The 17754-nt window shown below is 36.1% G+C and overlaps 2 protein-coding genes across 2 annotated transcripts in view; one reads left to right on the forward strand and one right to left on the reverse strand.

The window, feature by feature from the left end:
• Nucleotides 1-978, reverse strand: part of CNTRL (centriolin) — a 40275-nt gene extending 39297 nt beyond the window's left edge. The window contains exon 1 of the mRNA XM_080562009.1: nucleotides 729-978. The gene's annotated coding sequence lies outside the window, so the exon portion shown is untranslated. The remainder of the gene's footprint in view (nucleotides 1-728) is intronic.
• Nucleotides 979-2238: 1260 nt separating this feature from the next.
• C5 (complement C5) overlaps nucleotides 2239-17754 on the forward strand; it is a 28049-nt gene continuing 12533 nt past the window's right edge. The window contains exons 1-20 of the mRNA XM_080562011.1: nucleotides 2239-2663; nucleotides 3635-3827; nucleotides 4560-4722; nucleotides 5333-5403; nucleotides 6061-6152; nucleotides 8265-8347; nucleotides 8844-8934; nucleotides 9248-9353; nucleotides 10140-10266; nucleotides 10584-10699; nucleotides 10913-11113; nucleotides 11680-11883; nucleotides 12384-12593; nucleotides 12774-12923; nucleotides 13859-13988; nucleotides 14306-14371; nucleotides 14977-15177; nucleotides 15840-15930; nucleotides 16377-16453; nucleotides 17111-17250. Of these exons, the coding sequence (XP_080418137.1) occupies nucleotides 2599-2663; nucleotides 3635-3827; nucleotides 4560-4722; nucleotides 5333-5403; nucleotides 6061-6152; nucleotides 8265-8347; nucleotides 8844-8934; nucleotides 9248-9353; nucleotides 10140-10266; nucleotides 10584-10699; nucleotides 10913-11113; nucleotides 11680-11883; nucleotides 12384-12593; nucleotides 12774-12923; nucleotides 13859-13988; nucleotides 14306-14371; nucleotides 14977-15177; nucleotides 15840-15930; nucleotides 16377-16453; nucleotides 17111-17250 (2577 nt within the window). The 5' untranslated portion in view covers nucleotides 2239-2598. The remainder of the gene's footprint in view (nucleotides 2664-3634; nucleotides 3828-4559; nucleotides 4723-5332; nucleotides 5404-6060; nucleotides 6153-8264; nucleotides 8348-8843; nucleotides 8935-9247; nucleotides 9354-10139; nucleotides 10267-10583; nucleotides 10700-10912; nucleotides 11114-11679; nucleotides 11884-12383; nucleotides 12594-12773; nucleotides 12924-13858; nucleotides 13989-14305; nucleotides 14372-14976; nucleotides 15178-15839; nucleotides 15931-16376; nucleotides 16454-17110; nucleotides 17251-17754) is intronic.

Consider the following 17754-nt stretch of genomic DNA (forward strand, 5'->3'; position numbering starts at 1 on the left):
AAAGAGCCATACTCATTGTGTGTGTGGAAGCCCTCGTAGTAAACATCTCCAAGGGATGGGGTTTTACCAAAACCGAGACCCTGTAAGCAAAAACACATTCTAAGATGTTCTTTAAGATAAAAGCATGTGCTTTTAGGGGACTTAGACACAATGTAATCACTCATATAGCTTAACGTTGAGAAAGCTTTTTTTTTTTTTTATTACAATGGAATTTTCAATGAATCTTTAAAGACAAAAAAAGAATGAAGGTAAAAGCCACTCTCTTGTAAGCCAGCATATACAGACACAACTCATTCAGGGCCGGGAAAGTGAGATTTGAAGGGGCAGAAGAGGCGTAAGACGGCGGCGAGCAAGTGAAAAGCTACCATGGAAAGCGTCATCATGTTTTAAAGAAAAGCAGCCAGTTACCTTAACGCTTAGATTTTACAGAGAAAAAAATGCGTTCTGGCAACGAAAACCCCGACGAACCTCCCGTGCTCTAAAGGGCGGGAGCGGGGGGAGCGCCGAGCGGTGCACGCTGAGGGGAGCCCGAGGGGCCCGGGTGCCGCCAGCCAGCCCCGCGCTGGGCGCTGCGCACCCGCCACACCGCGTCCCGCCGCTGACAGGACGGCCAGCCCGGGGCAGCGCCGCTCGCCCAGCCCGCGGCGAGGCGGCCGGGAGCGCGGTGGACGCCGAGAGGGACGCGGTGCCCGCTGAGGGCGATCCCCTCGGGCCGCCGCTGTGCTTACCTGCGTTGACATGGTAACGCCGCTTCGCCGCTCGCCGGGGCGGGGGCGGGCAGGGTGGCCTCCCACGGCCTCCCGCAGCCCCCCGCGTGAGGGCGGCGGCCCCCGGGATCCACCCCCGTCCGCCACCTGCCTTCCTCCGCCGCGCGGTCCTCGCCCCCCCCCCCCCCCCCCTCCCGGCCGCCACGCCCGCGGGTACGCGGCTCCTTTAAGGACCCGGCACCGGAGGCCGACCCGACGCCATTTTGTTTGGTCGCTGGCCGCCGACGGGCGACCGGGCTCGGGGGCGGGACCTCTCGGAGCCACGCCCCTCCGCGCCCCTGTCCCCGCCCGCCGCTTTCCCGCCCGCGGGGTCCCCTCAGGCGCGTGCGCCGATCCGTTCCCGCCGCGGGGCTAAGGGGAGCCTCGCCTCAGGCTGTGTCCCCTGCTGAGGGGGTGCTGAGGGGTTTTGTCCTGACTGAAGCCCCAGTGACCCTATGAAGTGACCCTATATATAACAACCTGTTCCCTTCTCATGCTATTGGGGATTTTTTTGTTCGTGCTTTATACGTCTGCATGTATCACATTTTAGCCTACACACGTAAAATTGTCCTTACATGGGTTTTAACTCCAGAACTCAGTGGAGTAGGCCTAAATACAACACTATTTTCACAGCAATATTTAAATAAAGCCTTTTTAACAGCTTGATGTTAGGTGTATGTTTGGAGTCTGCCCACTTTGTAGGTGTGAAATGTGCAGCAAGTAGAAAAAACAGTAAACCAAATCTGACAAAGAATGTAAGGAAGACATAACTATTAGAGTTTATAACCAATACAAGTTGAAAAGCATCCAGAATATTGTTAGACCTTTAAAGTGTTTTCCAACATTCTTTACTGGTTACTACTTTTTATTTACATATCACCCACATGAACATTCTTGTGGTTTTGTATTGACAGGTATTTGGACGTGTTTTTTTTAATAACAATCGTTATATTTTATATTTTATTATTTTATTTTAATATTAATATACTTTATTATTTTATACTTCGTTGCTTCCCTTGTCATTTGTAACTTCAGTTTCTGAAGGCCCTATTGGTCTTCTTGTAATTGAATTTTACATTGATCAGAAATAGTTTTGTAAATAGTTTTCCCGTAAAGGCTGACTCCAGTGTTTATTTAAGCTTGAGAAGTCTTACACAACTTTAGTTTAACTTTCTATAATCCTATTTGCTTAGATCCTAAGCTTAAATACCAAGTATGCAGAGCTTTTATTAGTTTCTTTTTGCAAATGCTATTTACAATAGTACATGTTCTGAGTGTATTGTGCCCTAGTATTTTCATATTCTAATGTAGGTACTCAGAAAGCTGGCATAATCAGGAATACAAATAGCTAAAAAAAATAAAAAATAAATAAAAAATTGCAAGCAAAGAGTTATTTCAAAACAAAACAAAAAAAGGAAACTTCTGATCTAAAAATATCAGGACAGTCTGGTCAATATAATTGAAATGCTTTTTTCTTCAGAAGCAAATTTAAAATCATATCATGGATTTAAATAAAAAATATTTTCTGAAGTACTAGCTGAATCTGATTTTTTGTGGTTTTGTTTTTCTTCCTGTGAAAATTTTTATATGGCTATCTAACAGGGAGAATGTTAGGATTGACAGAATTGCTCCATATGTTTTAAAAAAAATGAAATCCTAAGTTTAGCTGTTCTGGATTCTTTGAGAGTTAAAGAATTTGGAAGGGGCAATAACATTTTAGTAAAACAAGATCTGCAATTAATTATTAACTGTGGGTGATACGTATTGGTAGTATTTCTGTTCATCTACAGCAGAAGCCAGATAGAGTTTAATCCAGATTTGTTAGCGTTGTTGGTGTGTTAGTTGTGATGCTATGGCTATTTTAATATTTTGTTTTATTTTGTTATTTTCTGGAACAACTTTTAGTCAAGATAAAACGTAAGTAAAACAAATATAGTATTTACTGGAAATGATACTTGATAGTTGACTGCTATTTTAAGTGAGTAGATACAGGATTTCAGTAGAGCCAGTGCAGAAGACACTATTCAGACTGATGTGCCTTCACAGGCAAAATTCTTACTAATGTATGTGGACTAATCTTAGAAAAAGGACTGCTGCTTCTGGAATTACTCTATTTGCTGCCAAAGAAAGGGGTAGAATCAACTCAGTACGTTCCATAAATTCTGGACATAATGAAAAGATAAATGTGCAAAAAAGTTAAGTAAAGCTTGGTGCTTGATACCTTTTCTATAGTGCCTGAAGACATACTATGCTATGGGTTTCATAAAAGCTCTTATTTATAGCAATTGATCTAGGTGCTATTACCATTTCAGAAAAAGGTGCATGTATATTGAATGTGCAGCAGCACTTCATATATGTATATTTACATTAGGTATAATATATGTTCAGCTATTAAAGCCTGGTTTGTGGTTTTGTGGAATAATGCATACTTCAGTTTATAAAGCAATGAAGAAATCAGGGTAATCCTACAAAAATTTACTCACATTTGTTTTTATTGTAAGTTGCCCTTTCATTCCAGTAAGAACGTTGCTGGTGGGAAAACTATACAAGTATGCTACTTGAAGCATTAGCGTTTTGGGTGTTCATTTGGGAAAATAAGTAATTATTTTTACATAAATATCCTGTCATAGTAGGCATGCTTTTCTGTGTCTGCAAAATCAAATCCGTATATATTGCCTAAGCTGTTATTTGGTAACATTACATTATAGTTTTCATAAAAATGATTCTAACTGGGGCTATGCTGTTTTTAACTACTGTATTAGAATAACTTTGCCTGATCTTTAGCTCGTTTGTTTTACCAGTGTCTACATAAATGAATTACAAATGTAAGTAAGAAATATGAAAGTATAGTTCCAATACCCTTTTATTATTTCATGTTTCGTATACAGCTATGTCCTTACAGCATCAAAGATTTTCCGAGTTGGGACATCTGAGAAAGTCGTAGTTCAAGCTTTTGGTTATGAGAAGGAATTTGCAGTCAACGTTGCCTTAAGAAGCTTTCCAGATAAGCTTGTTTCTTATTCGTCTGGCAGGATTTCTTTAACTCCAGCCAACAAATTTCAAGATTCTGTAACTTTAACAGTAAGGAATTTGGACTTTTCTTGTCATGTTTTTATTGTTGCATTTAGTCGTTAGTGTTAAAAAAACCAAGATTGTGGTAAGCTTACAGTTGCTTATACTGGGAGGAAAAGCCTAGGGCCCTGACTTGTCAGTTTGCTGTGTGTAGTTTATTTCATTTTAGTTTATCTGAAACTGAAATTATATTGGATAAAATGAGTGTAAAGGAGTGATGTCAAAGCTAAACATAAGATCATACTATTTTAGAAACATTATCTTGTTTGCATAACATTCCAAAAACAAAAAGGAAGGGATGGAGAAGTGTTCAGTGTGGACAAGATACCTCAAATGATTGTTCAGAGTAAGCCAAAATGGCAACTGAACTGAAGCTCAAGCCATTTCACCAAACTATCAACCACAACAGCAACATTGCTGTGGCTGAGATTCGCTATGTATATAAAAGGAAGTCTGGTAAATTAGACTTTCATAACTTCATAACTTGTGTTTTAACTGCGCTATTTCTGTTCTTGAAATAATACAAAATTGAAAATACTTCTTTGTAGTTTAATATTTCAGACTGTTATCAATGATGTAAGCAAGAATAAGCCCTTTCTGTGGGTGTTGATGTTTTTGTTTAATAATAATTAACAACAGAATATTAATTGCTATTCAGAACCTATTCTCAACAAGAAATGCTGTAGAAAAAATACTTGAAAAATATTTTAATATTCTTTAACAGTACCTCATCTCCTCCAGCTTCAACCAACAGATTTAGCAAGAACAGCAGATTCAGTCAAGTATGTGTATTTGGAAGCTGTTTCCCCGCATTTTACCAGATTGAAAAAAATTCCTGTTTCCTATGAGAATGGCTTTCTTTTTATTCACACAGACAAACCAGTTTATACTCCCGATCAGTCAGGTGAATAATGTTTATTTCTCTTAGTTTTTACTTAGTTTTTATGAGCTGATGACATTGACAGGGAACGAGGATTTAAATGTACTTTAAGCTCTTGTTCATAGTGTATTATTATCAGTCACTATTTATTTTCTTAATCATCAAAAGAATATTTTGAAATATTTGATCATACTGTAGAAATTAATTGTTTCTCCCGATATCCTCTCCTCTGAATCCCTGTCCTCTACACCTTACATCATTAATCTGTGGCACAAACACTGGAAAAATTGTACAGGGAATATGTATTAAAAAAAATTGTCAAGAAATAATGACAACTGAATTGTTGGTTTTGTGTAGGTTGAGCTTATTTGCTGCAAAAGTGATCTGTTGGTATTGTGTTTGTAAGAAATAGCCTTGCACTGTGATTTGAGTGCAGAAAAAGTGTTGGTGCAGGATCTGTTGTTGCTAGCATGAATAAATATTGTTTGGATAGCATACTGACAAAAGGTCAAAATTGTTCTATAAATACTAAATAAATTAGTAGAGAAAAAAAAGTTTTATGTTTTTTGTTTGCTTGTTTGTTTTAACATTGATAACAGTATGACTTTGAGATTTATTGTAATGTTTCTTACAGTGAAAGTCAGAGTTTACTCTCTGAATGAAGATCTGCAGCCAGCTCGGCGAGAAACTGTCCTAACGTTTGTGGTATGTTGTTACTGAATTTAAATTTAATATTGTGTGGGTCACAAAAGCAATAAACCTTCTTATGTAGTAAATCAGCATTGCAATGGATATATAATAAAATTGTTAAGTAAGTATTTTTGCAATAATAAAAACGTTAGAAATTTTTTTTTTGCAGGTAGCCAGACATCTTTTAAAAGATCTAAAACAGACTGCACACTTAGATCTTTTCAAGTCCTTGATGTGAAGTTGTTACAGAATGGAAAAAGAAAAACTATGAATTATCCTTAATATCTAGGGAAAGGATTTGTGAGAAAATTTTGATAATATATGGTTTTCATATTGTTGTTTATTTCTTTTAAGATAGAAAAAATAATCAGTAGCTCCTGTGCTATGTTTTTTTAACCATAACAATAGTTATTATTGTTATTACAGTAACCTTCTAGCAATATTAAGTATTGTGTAGTAACAACTTTTAATTGTTGGAAACTCAGTAAAATGTTTTATCAGAATTTCAGAGCCTGAATTTCTTTGTAAAATGTTTACATTCTGGTGCTGTGAAATGGGCAAAAGTCTTAGAAATGTACATTATGGGCAGGGTCCCACTAAAATCACTGAATGAAGATTTTTCTTTTAATAAGAATGATCTAACTGCTGATTCTTTTCTATTATTTTTCAAAGGATCCTGATGGAGTAAAAGTGGATATCATAGAAGAAAAAGACTTTACTGGAATAGTTTCTTTTCCTGACTTCAAGATTCCTCCTAATCCTAAGTAGGTATAATTAATGTTCTTTGAGAATTATTAGCATAATGCTGCCTTTTCTTTTTTTCAAAAGACTATCAGAATGTCTTTGGCTGATACACAGAGTGCCCATGGCTTAAAACTTGGAGATTTCTATCATTTCACATAATTTGTAACAATGGTATAGATAAAGAACTTATGACAAAGTGTTCTTCTTTTTAGCTAACTTCCAAATGAACATTTGTCTCCTAAAGTGAAATGAGAAGCTTACTGCATGTATTCTCAAACATATGGAATATCCTCACTGTAATGAGAGAAAGTGAGGAGATGCAATAAGTGAAAACACTGGTGATAAAACTGAGATAAGAGAGCAGTTGGTGGTGGGTTTGTCATGCTCAATTAAAAAATAATAAAAATAAATTTTCTATTGTAGAGATAGAAACACTGTCAAAAACGTATTGATTTCAATGAAGGGAAGTGTTTGTATTTCATACATATATTCATACAAATCACCAGCATTTTTCCAGTAACACCATACAATATACGTGCCTCTACAGTTCTCCCTTTAGTCTTGAGAGGGTGCTGAAGATACACTGAGTTGGCAGAAGGATGCTTAGCAGGCACTTGAAAAAATGTTTTCTGTCAAATTTACTTTCCATTAGGAAATCAGCAATAATTTCAGTCCATGTAAAAATTAATTTTGTATCCCTTTTGAAATTGAGATTCTGTTAACTGTAGACTTGCATCATTTTTATCGTGGTAATATAAAGTCAAAATATTGTAGGAACTGTTTTTCTGTCAATTGTTTAGTGTAAATTGCGGTTGGGCCTCAGTACTCTAGTCAGAGAGAAGGACCCTAACAGAAGGCATGAGCCCTCTGGAGAATTTTCCTCAACTGTCCTGCAGGGAAGGACTTGGGGTACTGGTGGATGAAAAGCTTGACATGAGCTGGCAATGTGCGCTTGCAGCCCAGAAAGCCAGTCATATCCTGGGCTGCATCAAAAGAAGTGTGGCTGGGAGGTCGAGGGAGGTGATTCTCCCCCTGTCCTCTGCCCTTGTAAGACCCCACGCGGAGTACTGCACCCAGCTCTGGGGCTCTGAGCACAAGACAGACATGGACCTTTTTGAGCAGGTCTAGTGGAGGGCCACAAAGATTATCAGAGAGCTGGAGCACCCCTCCTATGGAGACGGGCTGAGAGAGGGTTGTTTGTTTTAGCCTAGAGAAGGGAAGACTCGGGAGCCTTCTAATATGTAAAAGTGGCCTACAAGAAAGATGGGAAGAGACTCTTTACCAGCACATAGTGATAGGACAAGAAGTAATGGTTTTAAACTGAAAGGGAGTAGATTTCGATTAGAAGAAATTCTTTATTGTAAGGCTGGTTAGATACTGGAATAGGTTGCCCAGAGAAGTTGTGGATGCCCTGGAAGCGTTCAAGGTCAGGTTGAATGGGACCTTGAGCAACTCACTCTAGTGAGGGTGTTCCCTGCCCATGGCAGAGGGGTTGGAACAAATGATGTTTAAAAGTCCCTTCCAACTCAAGCCATCGTACGATTCTATGAAGTTTCTTTGAATGGTAAAACAGGAAGATAGATGCAGTTAAATATGACCTGCACCTAGACTTTTGTGGGCTTAAGTAAAGCAATTTGAAATGAAACACATGCCTTTTGAGTGCTTCTAGTTGCAGGAAAAAATCATCCAAATTATGGTAAATCAGATAGGTGATGCACAGTAATCATACTGTCTACACTGAAACAGAGCTGGAGAGCCACAAATAGGCATTTGTCTAATCTCAGGGGTGATAATTGGCAAGTGGAAGATGGTAGCAAATAGTGCTTTAATGACTCCAGTTACATTTGCAGTCTTCAAAATATGTCTCTGCTTTTTGTAACTGTATGGCAAAAAAAATCTGACAGTAGTCAGAACATAAATAATGGCATATTCTTTTCAAATATGTATCAATCCTTCAAAATAAGTTTCAAGTAATTTTATTCAAAATATCAAAGTAGCAGAATCTTCTCAAATAGGTATTGTACATGCGCAAAAAAATCAGTGCCCGATTTTTCTAATTATTAACATTAATATTTTCACTTTTGATATTAATTTTCATTTTAAAAAATAATGTTTGATTGTTGATATTATAGATATGGAATTTGGAAGATTGAAGCCAAGTACAAAAAGAATTTCATAACCTCTGCTGTTGCAAAATTCGAAGTTAAGGAATATGGTAAGGTGTTCATGTACATGTGAATCTTCATTCTACATGCCTTTATTGCATGAAATTCATGTAGGGCAGCTATACAACACAGAGGAACAAAACACAGAAATGCTTGAAGTAACGTTGGCCTACTTATACAGCAATGGGATGCAGTATAGTGCCAAGTGGCAATATCAGTTCAAGCTAATGTGTCATATCAGTATAAGATTGTATTAATGCAACTTGCCTATAGAGTTATTCTTCAGCATCCTGAGTAATCTTGATGCAGTTGCACTGGTGCAAAATGTGGAGCCAGGGCAGCAGCTGTTAACTTAGGGCTTTATAACTCGTGCTTCACTGCGGACAAGCTGACAGCTTTATCTTTGGGCTGTGACATAATTCAAATCACTTGAAACGTGATTCTTTGATGCATATACAGTGACATATTTCTGAGTATCTGTGGTTCTGAGAATCTGTGTGTTTAAAAACACATCAAAGTGGCTTAATTTTCTACTCATTTTTTCAGCACTGCCAAGCTTTTCCATCGTCATAGAGCCAGAACGTAACTTTATTAGTTCTGATAAATTTGAGGACTTCAGGATTGCTGTGAAAGCCAGGTAAGGAAATTAGGCTTTGATTTATAGATGTGTGTCTCATCTTTTCCTTAGGAATGATTGTCCCATGTTGAGAAACTTCCTCTTTTACTTTCTCAGGGAGCCCTATCATCACAATCATTTCTGCTATGTGAGAGAGCTAAGTGAACCTTTTTAAAATGCTCAGAGTGATTATTTTTCAACAGAAGTGTTTGTAAAGCTACATAGGCATTTTTTTTTTCTATTTCTTGATTAGGAAATGACTCTTCTCAAAAATGAATGCTTTGTTGCAGCCATTATGATTTTAAAAACATTTCTATCATTGCTTTATTCACAGCTATTTTTATAATAAAAGGCTTCCAAGTGCTGATGTTTTTCTTCGTTTTGGAATAATTGAAGGAACTGGAAAAAGAATGATGCCTCGTGCAATGCATGTAACTAGGGTAAGAAAAAACAAGCCTAAATTGCTTAGTTCAGGACTGATCTAATTCCATTCAAGCTGGGGAGAATGTCTTCCAACTCCATTTGCATCGACAGCTATTGAGTGTCAACTTTTCCTTTGTAATTCTGTCCCCAGAGGCATAGAAACATACTTTACAATGAAACTCAGAGGCAGCATCTCAGACAGAATGGGACTTCAGTCTCGTTCAGTTGTTTCCTTGAGTAAACTGTGTTTGAAATTTCTATGAAATAACATTTTTGCTATCTGTTTATAGAATAAACAAAAAGAAATCTAACATAGGATCAATGTAATAATACCAAATCAGGATTGGAGACAGACAAATCAAAATTATATCGATGTATTATGGGGAGACTGTTCTCCACCAGTTCTCCTTCCCTCATCTAGTCTGGTCTTTTTGTTTTATTCATTGCAGAATGAAAAAAGACATTATCTTTCCTGAATGAGCAGAGAGATATCTGTGTTAGTCATAGAATCATAGAATGGTTTGGGTTGGAAGGGACCTTAAAGATCATCTAAGAATCACCTACCTCTTGTTTGGCCTGCATGCAGACTTCATAGCATGTACTATTGACTGATTAATTGCTAATAATTATATAGGTAAAAAAAGAATTCGTAATCATGAAATTCTACATTAAAACGTCTCCATCTTTGATTTCCTCTGAAAACAGACAGAGCAGAAACATGCTGAAAAGAATTTACTCATAGTTTACCATATATTATTTCTAAGTTATTGACTGTAAAGGAATAACTTTTATTTAATTTCCAGCTTGAAAATGGTGTTGCTGAAATCAGTTTTAACAGTAAGAAAGAAGTGAGTTATTTAGGATTTCAAAGTCTAGAAGAATTGGATGGGTCATATTTATATATTGCAGCATCAGTGATGGAATCTATGGGTAAGTTGCTTTCAAGTGATTTCTTTGAACACATCTGCAAATGTAAACAGAAAAAAAAATAAAACTATACAGCTAACTTTGTTAGTATCAGACTTTCTTCAGTACTCAGAAATCCTTCAGCCAAAAGCTTATAGAGAACAGCCTGTCCATCAGTGTAAAAATGGGGTTAAACTTTTTTTTTTTTTATTGCTATTTGTTTTCACAGGGTTAAGTGTTTAATTTTTAGGTGAAAGGACTTCACCATTAGAGACAGATTGTGCTGCCCTTTGAAGGCAAGTGCCCTAGGATGTGATTATTAAAAGCGGCATATTTTTTAGGTGGCCTCAGTGGTGAAGTGGAATTTACTGGAGTCAGATACGCTGTATCTCCTTACAAATTAAACTTGATTGCTACTCCTCTCTTTATAAAGCCTGGACTTCCATTCTTCGTAAAGGTTAGTTAAAAGAAGTATTGTTGCACGTTACAACGTAAAATCCATAGTGCAGAAGCCTTACTGCTTGTCAATATCTGTAGGTCTTAACACACTTTTAATTTCCTTTGACTGTTTACATTTTTTTCATTTGCTACTGTAGAAGGTTAGCAGCTTGTTTTCTGCTTGAAAAATGTTGTTGTTCATATAAGAAATGTTATCTCTTCTAATGAATAGGTGCAGGTGAAAGATACAGTAGATCACTTTGTTGGAAACATCCCTGTAACTCTCACTGCAAAATCATTTAGTGAGCAAATGGATGAGACTGAGTTGATATCAGAGGGTTCAGAATCTGGGAGAAGAAAAACAAGCATGAATGATGGAACTGCTTTATTTGTTATTAATATCCCATCTGATAGCACACTACTGGAGTTTCAAGTGAGTTAAATTCTCCCATTAACTTATTTCTTATAAGAATTAATTCTGTACTTTTGCCAGCGTACAGCACCTTTGGTAAGACTTTGTTCTTAAAAGTTAGTAGTTTATAAACTTAGAGATTGTTCCCAACAATCAGTTATGAAACCTAAGTGCTATAATGAAACATTACTTCTATATTAAGTTGTATTTGAATGTATTCTGAAACAAAATATCCCAATTTGTCATGTATTTATTTAATAATAGTTATTAAATAAAACATCTGAATGAATTATGAGAGAACAAATCTCTGAGAGGGATTCTCTTGTTAGATAGGAAGGCATATTATTGACCTTTTCTGATCTGCTTATTTACGGACATTCTTCTATACCGCCATTTTAATTTGACTTGGTATTTATAAATCTTTTTATTAAAGAAAACAGGAAAGTCTTGAGTTGGCTTATTTTATTACTGTGATTATTTATTTTCTGAAGTATAACTTCATACTTAAACTATTCAGAAGTCAGGACATGCAGCTTTTGTTTCCTCCTTTGCTACAAAAATTTTTGGACATGTTATTATCTTTTCAGGTAAAAACTGTTGATCCACATCTTTCAGATGAAAACCAAGCAACCAAAACCTATGAAGCAAGAGCTTATTCATCATTAAGTCGGAGTTATCTATATATTGACTGGGCTTCAAACCATAAAATACTTGAAGTAGGGGATTTCATCAATATTAACGTATATCCACATAGTCGGTATATTCATAAAATACATCACTACAGCTATTTGGTAAGTAAATGATGTTTCCACATGAAATCTTGAATTGTGATTTTGAGATATGATCCTTAATGAAGAACCTCAGCAGTCAGGATCTATCATCAACACCAGAATACGTGCTGCTCAGAAAACTGTTCAGAATACGTACTCTGCCTTTGCCTATAAAATGTGTCCATTCTGTAGTTATAATTTGTTACCAGTCTCATGTTTAAATCATATATTAAGGCTGTATTGTTTTGAATTCTCACCCAGTGTAGACTGGAGTTAAGAAGCAGTGCCAATCTGAGAGCTGTTTCAGGAGCTGAATCATCTAAGGAAAAGAAGACAAAGATGCACAGAGACAGCAGTTCTTTTTACAGGGAGGGAACTGCCTTCCCTCAAACTAGTCACACCAGTGCCAAATGCATTTCTGTGTGTGGTGGATTATATCTAAATGCAAAATAATTTTTACATGTGTGAGACATTCAATATAAAATTTGACTTCTTTATTCTCCATCATCTTTCTACTACAGATCATGTCAAAAGGGAAGATAGTAAGCTTTGGAACTCAGAAAAGAATTAAAGATTTGGAATATGAACACCTAAGTTTTCAGATAACCCAAGAAATGGTTCCTTCAGCACGTCTTATTGTTTACTACATCGTCATGGGAGAAGAAACTGCTGAGTTAGTAGCTGATTCAGTCTGGCTGAATGTAGAACAGAAGTGTGGGAATAGTCTTGATGTGAGTAGTAAAACAGGCACTGAAATTTGTGGGTGTGCATTCATTTTATGGTCAGGTTTTAACTTGGTATTACACAAGTTCTTTAACAGTTCCTTAACATAATAAAGTGTCAGCCTCCAGATGCATTTATTTTGAGCCAATGTACTTTTAAAATTACTAACGTTTGTTTTTGATTTATAGATTAAGGTGCTACCAAGCAAAAAGACACACAGACCAGCAGAAGTCTTATCGCTTTACATGAAAACACAGTTCAGTTCCTTTGTTGCTTTGTCATCTATTGACAAGGCAGTATATGGAGTTATTGGAAGAGGAAGGAGAGCGATGGAAAAAGTTAAGTAGTAGCCAAAAAAGAAAAATAAGTTGCTGTTTGTTTCAGATTCATATTCAGATCGCTGTTATGGTTTATGCCTTCAATAAACTTGAAAATACACAGAAGAATAATTCAACCCAAAATAAAATGTGTGGGTTCTAAATTATAAAAAGAATTCATTTACTATGTTTTGATTAAAAAAAAAAAAAAGTAAAAGTAAATGATGGTTTTAAAGCCCAATCTGAACTGTCTCAACATAAATCTTCAGACCTGGACAAAAATAGGCTGCAGTGTGCGAAAGCTCTGTGGTCCAAGAGGCATGGAGACCACATTCTCCCTTGTAGTTCTTCCTAAAATCTTTTTAGGTTCCGTTTTTTTAGGCCATACTGTTAGAATAATATGGCAGATGCTATTATGTTCATTGGATTGTAGAGGTTTTCAATCCTTGTAGAATTCTAGATATGTGTGTATGTAAGTAAACATGCCTATCATCTGTCACTGAGATAATTCCATTCCTGTGATAAAACATGGCAGTTCTTTAATACCTCAGAACAGTCAGATACAAGAGAGGCAGAAGATGAATAGGAGAATACTTTTGCACCAACCTTGAATTATTTGAATCTGTTTTCTAGTACTGTTGAATGCCGGGTAAAAATACTTGATTTGGTTTTCAACAAGCTAGATGGAGTATCAGAACTGTTAAAAACACGTTAGTGAAGCATTCTGACTCGGTTCTACATAACTTGTTAGCTCAGACGTGTGCTACAGGAGCATGATTTTGTTAGTTCTGGTGCTTGAATTAGTTCAAATATCGTGAAATGGTACTCTTCAGTGTGTTGTGAAGACATCTTCTAGACTAAAGTGGCCTTTCTGCAAGTATAATTCTCTTATCTGTCATATGATATATATGATATTCTCCACATTTTAGTTAGCTGCTGATACGCTTATTCCTCAGGTAATACAAGATTTGGAAAAGAGTGACCTTGGATGTGGTGCTGGAGGAGGACGGAATAATGTTGATGTATTCCGAATGGCTGGGCTTACATTTTTAACTAATGCAAATGCTGATGATTCAAATGAAGCAGGTATATTTCTTAGTTTTAAACATGAAACTGTGGATTTTCTCTCTTGAAATTTTCTATTACGACTCACAGTTATTATATTGGAACTTAATAAAATTAGTAGAGCATGCATATACTAAGAAATACAATTTTGAGGGAGGAAAGCATTGTAGTTTGTGTGTCATTTTCTGTAATTTAATTTATTTTTTTTTTTGTAATTCAAATAATAGATTTTAAATCTCTACTAAATCTGCAATTTGATTTTTTGGATTGAAGTGGGCTGTCTTATTACCAAAAAAGTCCTGTCTTTCATAGTTTTTGTGATTGTTTTTTTTAAACAGGTGAAACTTGCAATGAAATTGTAAGAACCAAACGATCTGACTTCGAGGAGCGAATACTCAAGGAAGGTGATTAAAAAATTATTTAAAAATATTTAATTATGAAAATATTTAATTATGAAAAAAAGTTCATGTCTATTAGAAATCAAGAATCTGAGAGTTTGCATAGTACTTTTGATTGTTGTTATCCACTTAGTGCAGTGGAGAGATGGACAAATTTGGAAGATGATAATTTAGAGGACCCCATTTATAAAGCTCCTCATCCATATGCTCACTTTGAAATCTATAAGATTAAGTACCCATTGAAAATATAGCATATCTGTAAGATTTCTTTTTCCTACTCGGAAAGGACATATTCTGAAAACTCACAGTACTACCATATGGTAGTCTTTCCAAGTGACCACCTGTCAGTAACCAAGCCTGACAGAAGACCTTCTGTCTGTTAAATCTTAGTGTAATAAAACTTCTTTAATTTATATTTTAAATTCAGTATTGTAGTGATAAAGTGTGTGTCTCTAACGTTTAAACATTTGCATGTTTATGCTCAACATTGAATCTATACCTTCATCGAAATTTTGCAAGTTTTAAAAACACATTTAGTATAACAAGTTAAAATGCATTTGAAAATGAAAACATTATCTCAAGGAAGGGATTTTTTTTTATTGTTATTTCAGCATCCAAATATAAACATCCAGCAATTAAAAACTGCTGTATGGCTGGAGTAAAAGCATATCCAGTCAGTGAGACTTGCAGTGATAGAGCTCGGCGAATTCGGAGTAATGAAAAGTGCATTTCAGCATTCAGGGATTGCTGTGAATTTGCCAACAGACTGAGGGAAGAAGAGCCTAATAAGCTGCTAATATTGGCAAGAATGCGTAAGTACAAGAGTTTTGACTGTTGTGTGGTGAAATATTTTTAATAGATCATGGATAAATATAGAGGTGATAGCTTTGTTAATCTATTAACTCTCTCCAATTACCAGAAAGGGTTATTCGAGCAGATACTGTAGTCTCCAAACACCTTGGTTGTATACCCCTAAAGGGGGGTAGGAGAGCAATTCTTTATTCTGTTAGGACTGTGCTGGAGAGCTGTATTCTATTCATCCATGTTTAGAACAGGCAGCCATGCAAAATGGGAGTATTGTTGCCTGTGAAGGTAATGCTAAACTTGAATGCTCAACTGGAATCATTTGCCCGGGCCTAAAACAGCCAATGGGTAACAAACACCTCAGGAAAGATCAGTGGGAGTGTGAAATTTTCTGTCTCCCATTCTCTCCTTATAATTGCTTGTTAACAGGTTTGTTTGTCTGAATATTGGACAGGTATCCACATTTATAAATAGTTGAGGTAGAATAAATAAACTTTTGATGAGGTTATTCAGGTATAATTTTTTCTTGTATCAGAACTAACTTGAGGCAAATAGAGTTACAGTAACACAAAAGGAAAATACAAAGATTTTCAGGCCTTTAGTGGAAGGCTGTTGGCAAGGGTTTTGTTTGTTTGTTTGTTTGTTTACTTGATTTATACATCTTCCACAGATTTTGAGGCTATCTTGGAACTGGATGAAGCAGAAGTTCGTAGCTATTTTCCTGAAAGCTGGTTATGGGAAGTTCACCAAGTTTCTTCTAGGTACTACTTTTCTTGAAGAAATTACTAACATTTGACTTAATCATCAGTTTAATAGAATGTAAATGCTAAAATTTTGACATAACCCGAGTAACTAGTCATACCCTAGATGTGTACTAAAATGCAGTTTTATATGAACACATTGTTCCTGTCATGTTGTTCTAAATGCAGGATATATGGTCTGGTGCCCACATTGTTGAATCACTTTTCCTTTCACTTTCAACTTTGCCAAACACCAGCTTCTTTCAAGTCAGATAAAAACAAGCTTATTCAAACAAAACCCCTGTGTTCCCTAAGTATGTTCTCATTTCTTGTCCTATCTGACTCTGTCTTAGATACAGGAATTGCTCTGGGCAGATAGTTTTTATGTTGATTAGCTGTTGTTAACAAATGGCTGATAATAATGTATAAATGTGTTAAATGTAAAGGAATAACACGTCTAATTGCAGATCAAAGTCTCTGTCTATCACTCTGCCTGATTCACTGACTACCTGGGAAGTGCAAGGTGTTGCCATTTCTGATAAAGGTAGGTACTGCAACCTAATTAGGTTTTAGCCAAATAATTACATAGCTTTTCTGTTTGGATTTTGTAGAGACTCTCATTTTAGTTGCCACTTATGTTCTTTAATGTTCATTTTCTGGTTGTTAAAAAGGAAAAGAAAACATCAAAATGTGTAGTTTAAGGAATGGTAATTATTGCCTTTCTTGCTATGAACGTAAAAATGGCAGGGCAAGACAAAGGTCTGTCTAACATAGTATCTTGTATTTGACAGTGGCCCGTGATAAACGGCAAAGGAAGAATAACATCACAAATAGTCAGTGACTTCCTTGGCACAACTGTGCTGTCCAGTTATCAATAGCTCAGGGACTTGAGGAAAGGAAGAAACAGATTTTCCGATAGTTATGGTAGTCCAGACAGAAGGTTTGCTTCTAGCTTTGGGAAAGGGTAGAAGCCCAAAGGACTGCTGTGTCAGCAAGTATGCAAAAGAAATGTATGTGAAAGTGAGTTTGTAAATGAAAACATACGTGAGAAGAACAGGAAGCAAGAGCCGGTCACTTTTGAAAAAGCCGGACAAGTTCAAAGTACATTTTGAAAAATGGTAAGTCATCAGTAAAGGTGGCAAGGATGTGGTTTATCAGAAGGGTGGATAAGATAGTGTGTTTTTGTGTTTAATTTTCTTAGGTATATGTGTTACTGCACCATTGGAAGTGCAAGTTGTAAAAGACATCTTCCTTAACATTTATGTTCCTTATTCTGTGGTGCGAGGAGAACAAATTGAGTTAAAAGGATCAGTTTATAACCACAGAGCTTCTTCAATTAAGGTAATTTGTGGCCTTTGTGAGTTCTGTTGAAAAAGTAACAAAATAAACTGAAAAAGCATTTCCTCTGCTAGTATCTAATATAAACACATCACTGTATCAGATTTCTCCAATCCTTCAGGAGGTGTTACATATGCTCTGCATAACTATGTAACAATAAAATCCAGTCATTACTCATTTAATTTCCAGCCATTCTGATTACAGTGTTGTCATGCTCTTACATAGCAAATTGCCTCACAGAAGTTAAAATACATTTTTCTATTCCGAGTGTTAGGATAAAATGTCAAATAATTAATGGGATTTTTGAAATAACGTGCTCCAGAGCTAACAGATTACTTTGTCTAGGGTTTTTACATAAAAGGACTATTTTTAATGAAATGCATTTAAACAGAAATACAGAATTATTGAAAAGTATGCAAAGGTATTTGTGATTCCATGATGTTGCTAAGGAACATCTGTTAGTGTGTCTCTAATGCAAATAGTAGTAATTCCACAGTTAGTAACACT

This window comes from Anser brachyrhynchus (assembly GCF_964034855.1).
Source record: "Anser brachyrhynchus genome assembly, chromosome: 19".
Taxonomy (NCBI): domain Eukaryota; kingdom Metazoa; phylum Chordata; class Aves; order Anseriformes; family Anatidae; genus Anser; species Anser brachyrhynchus.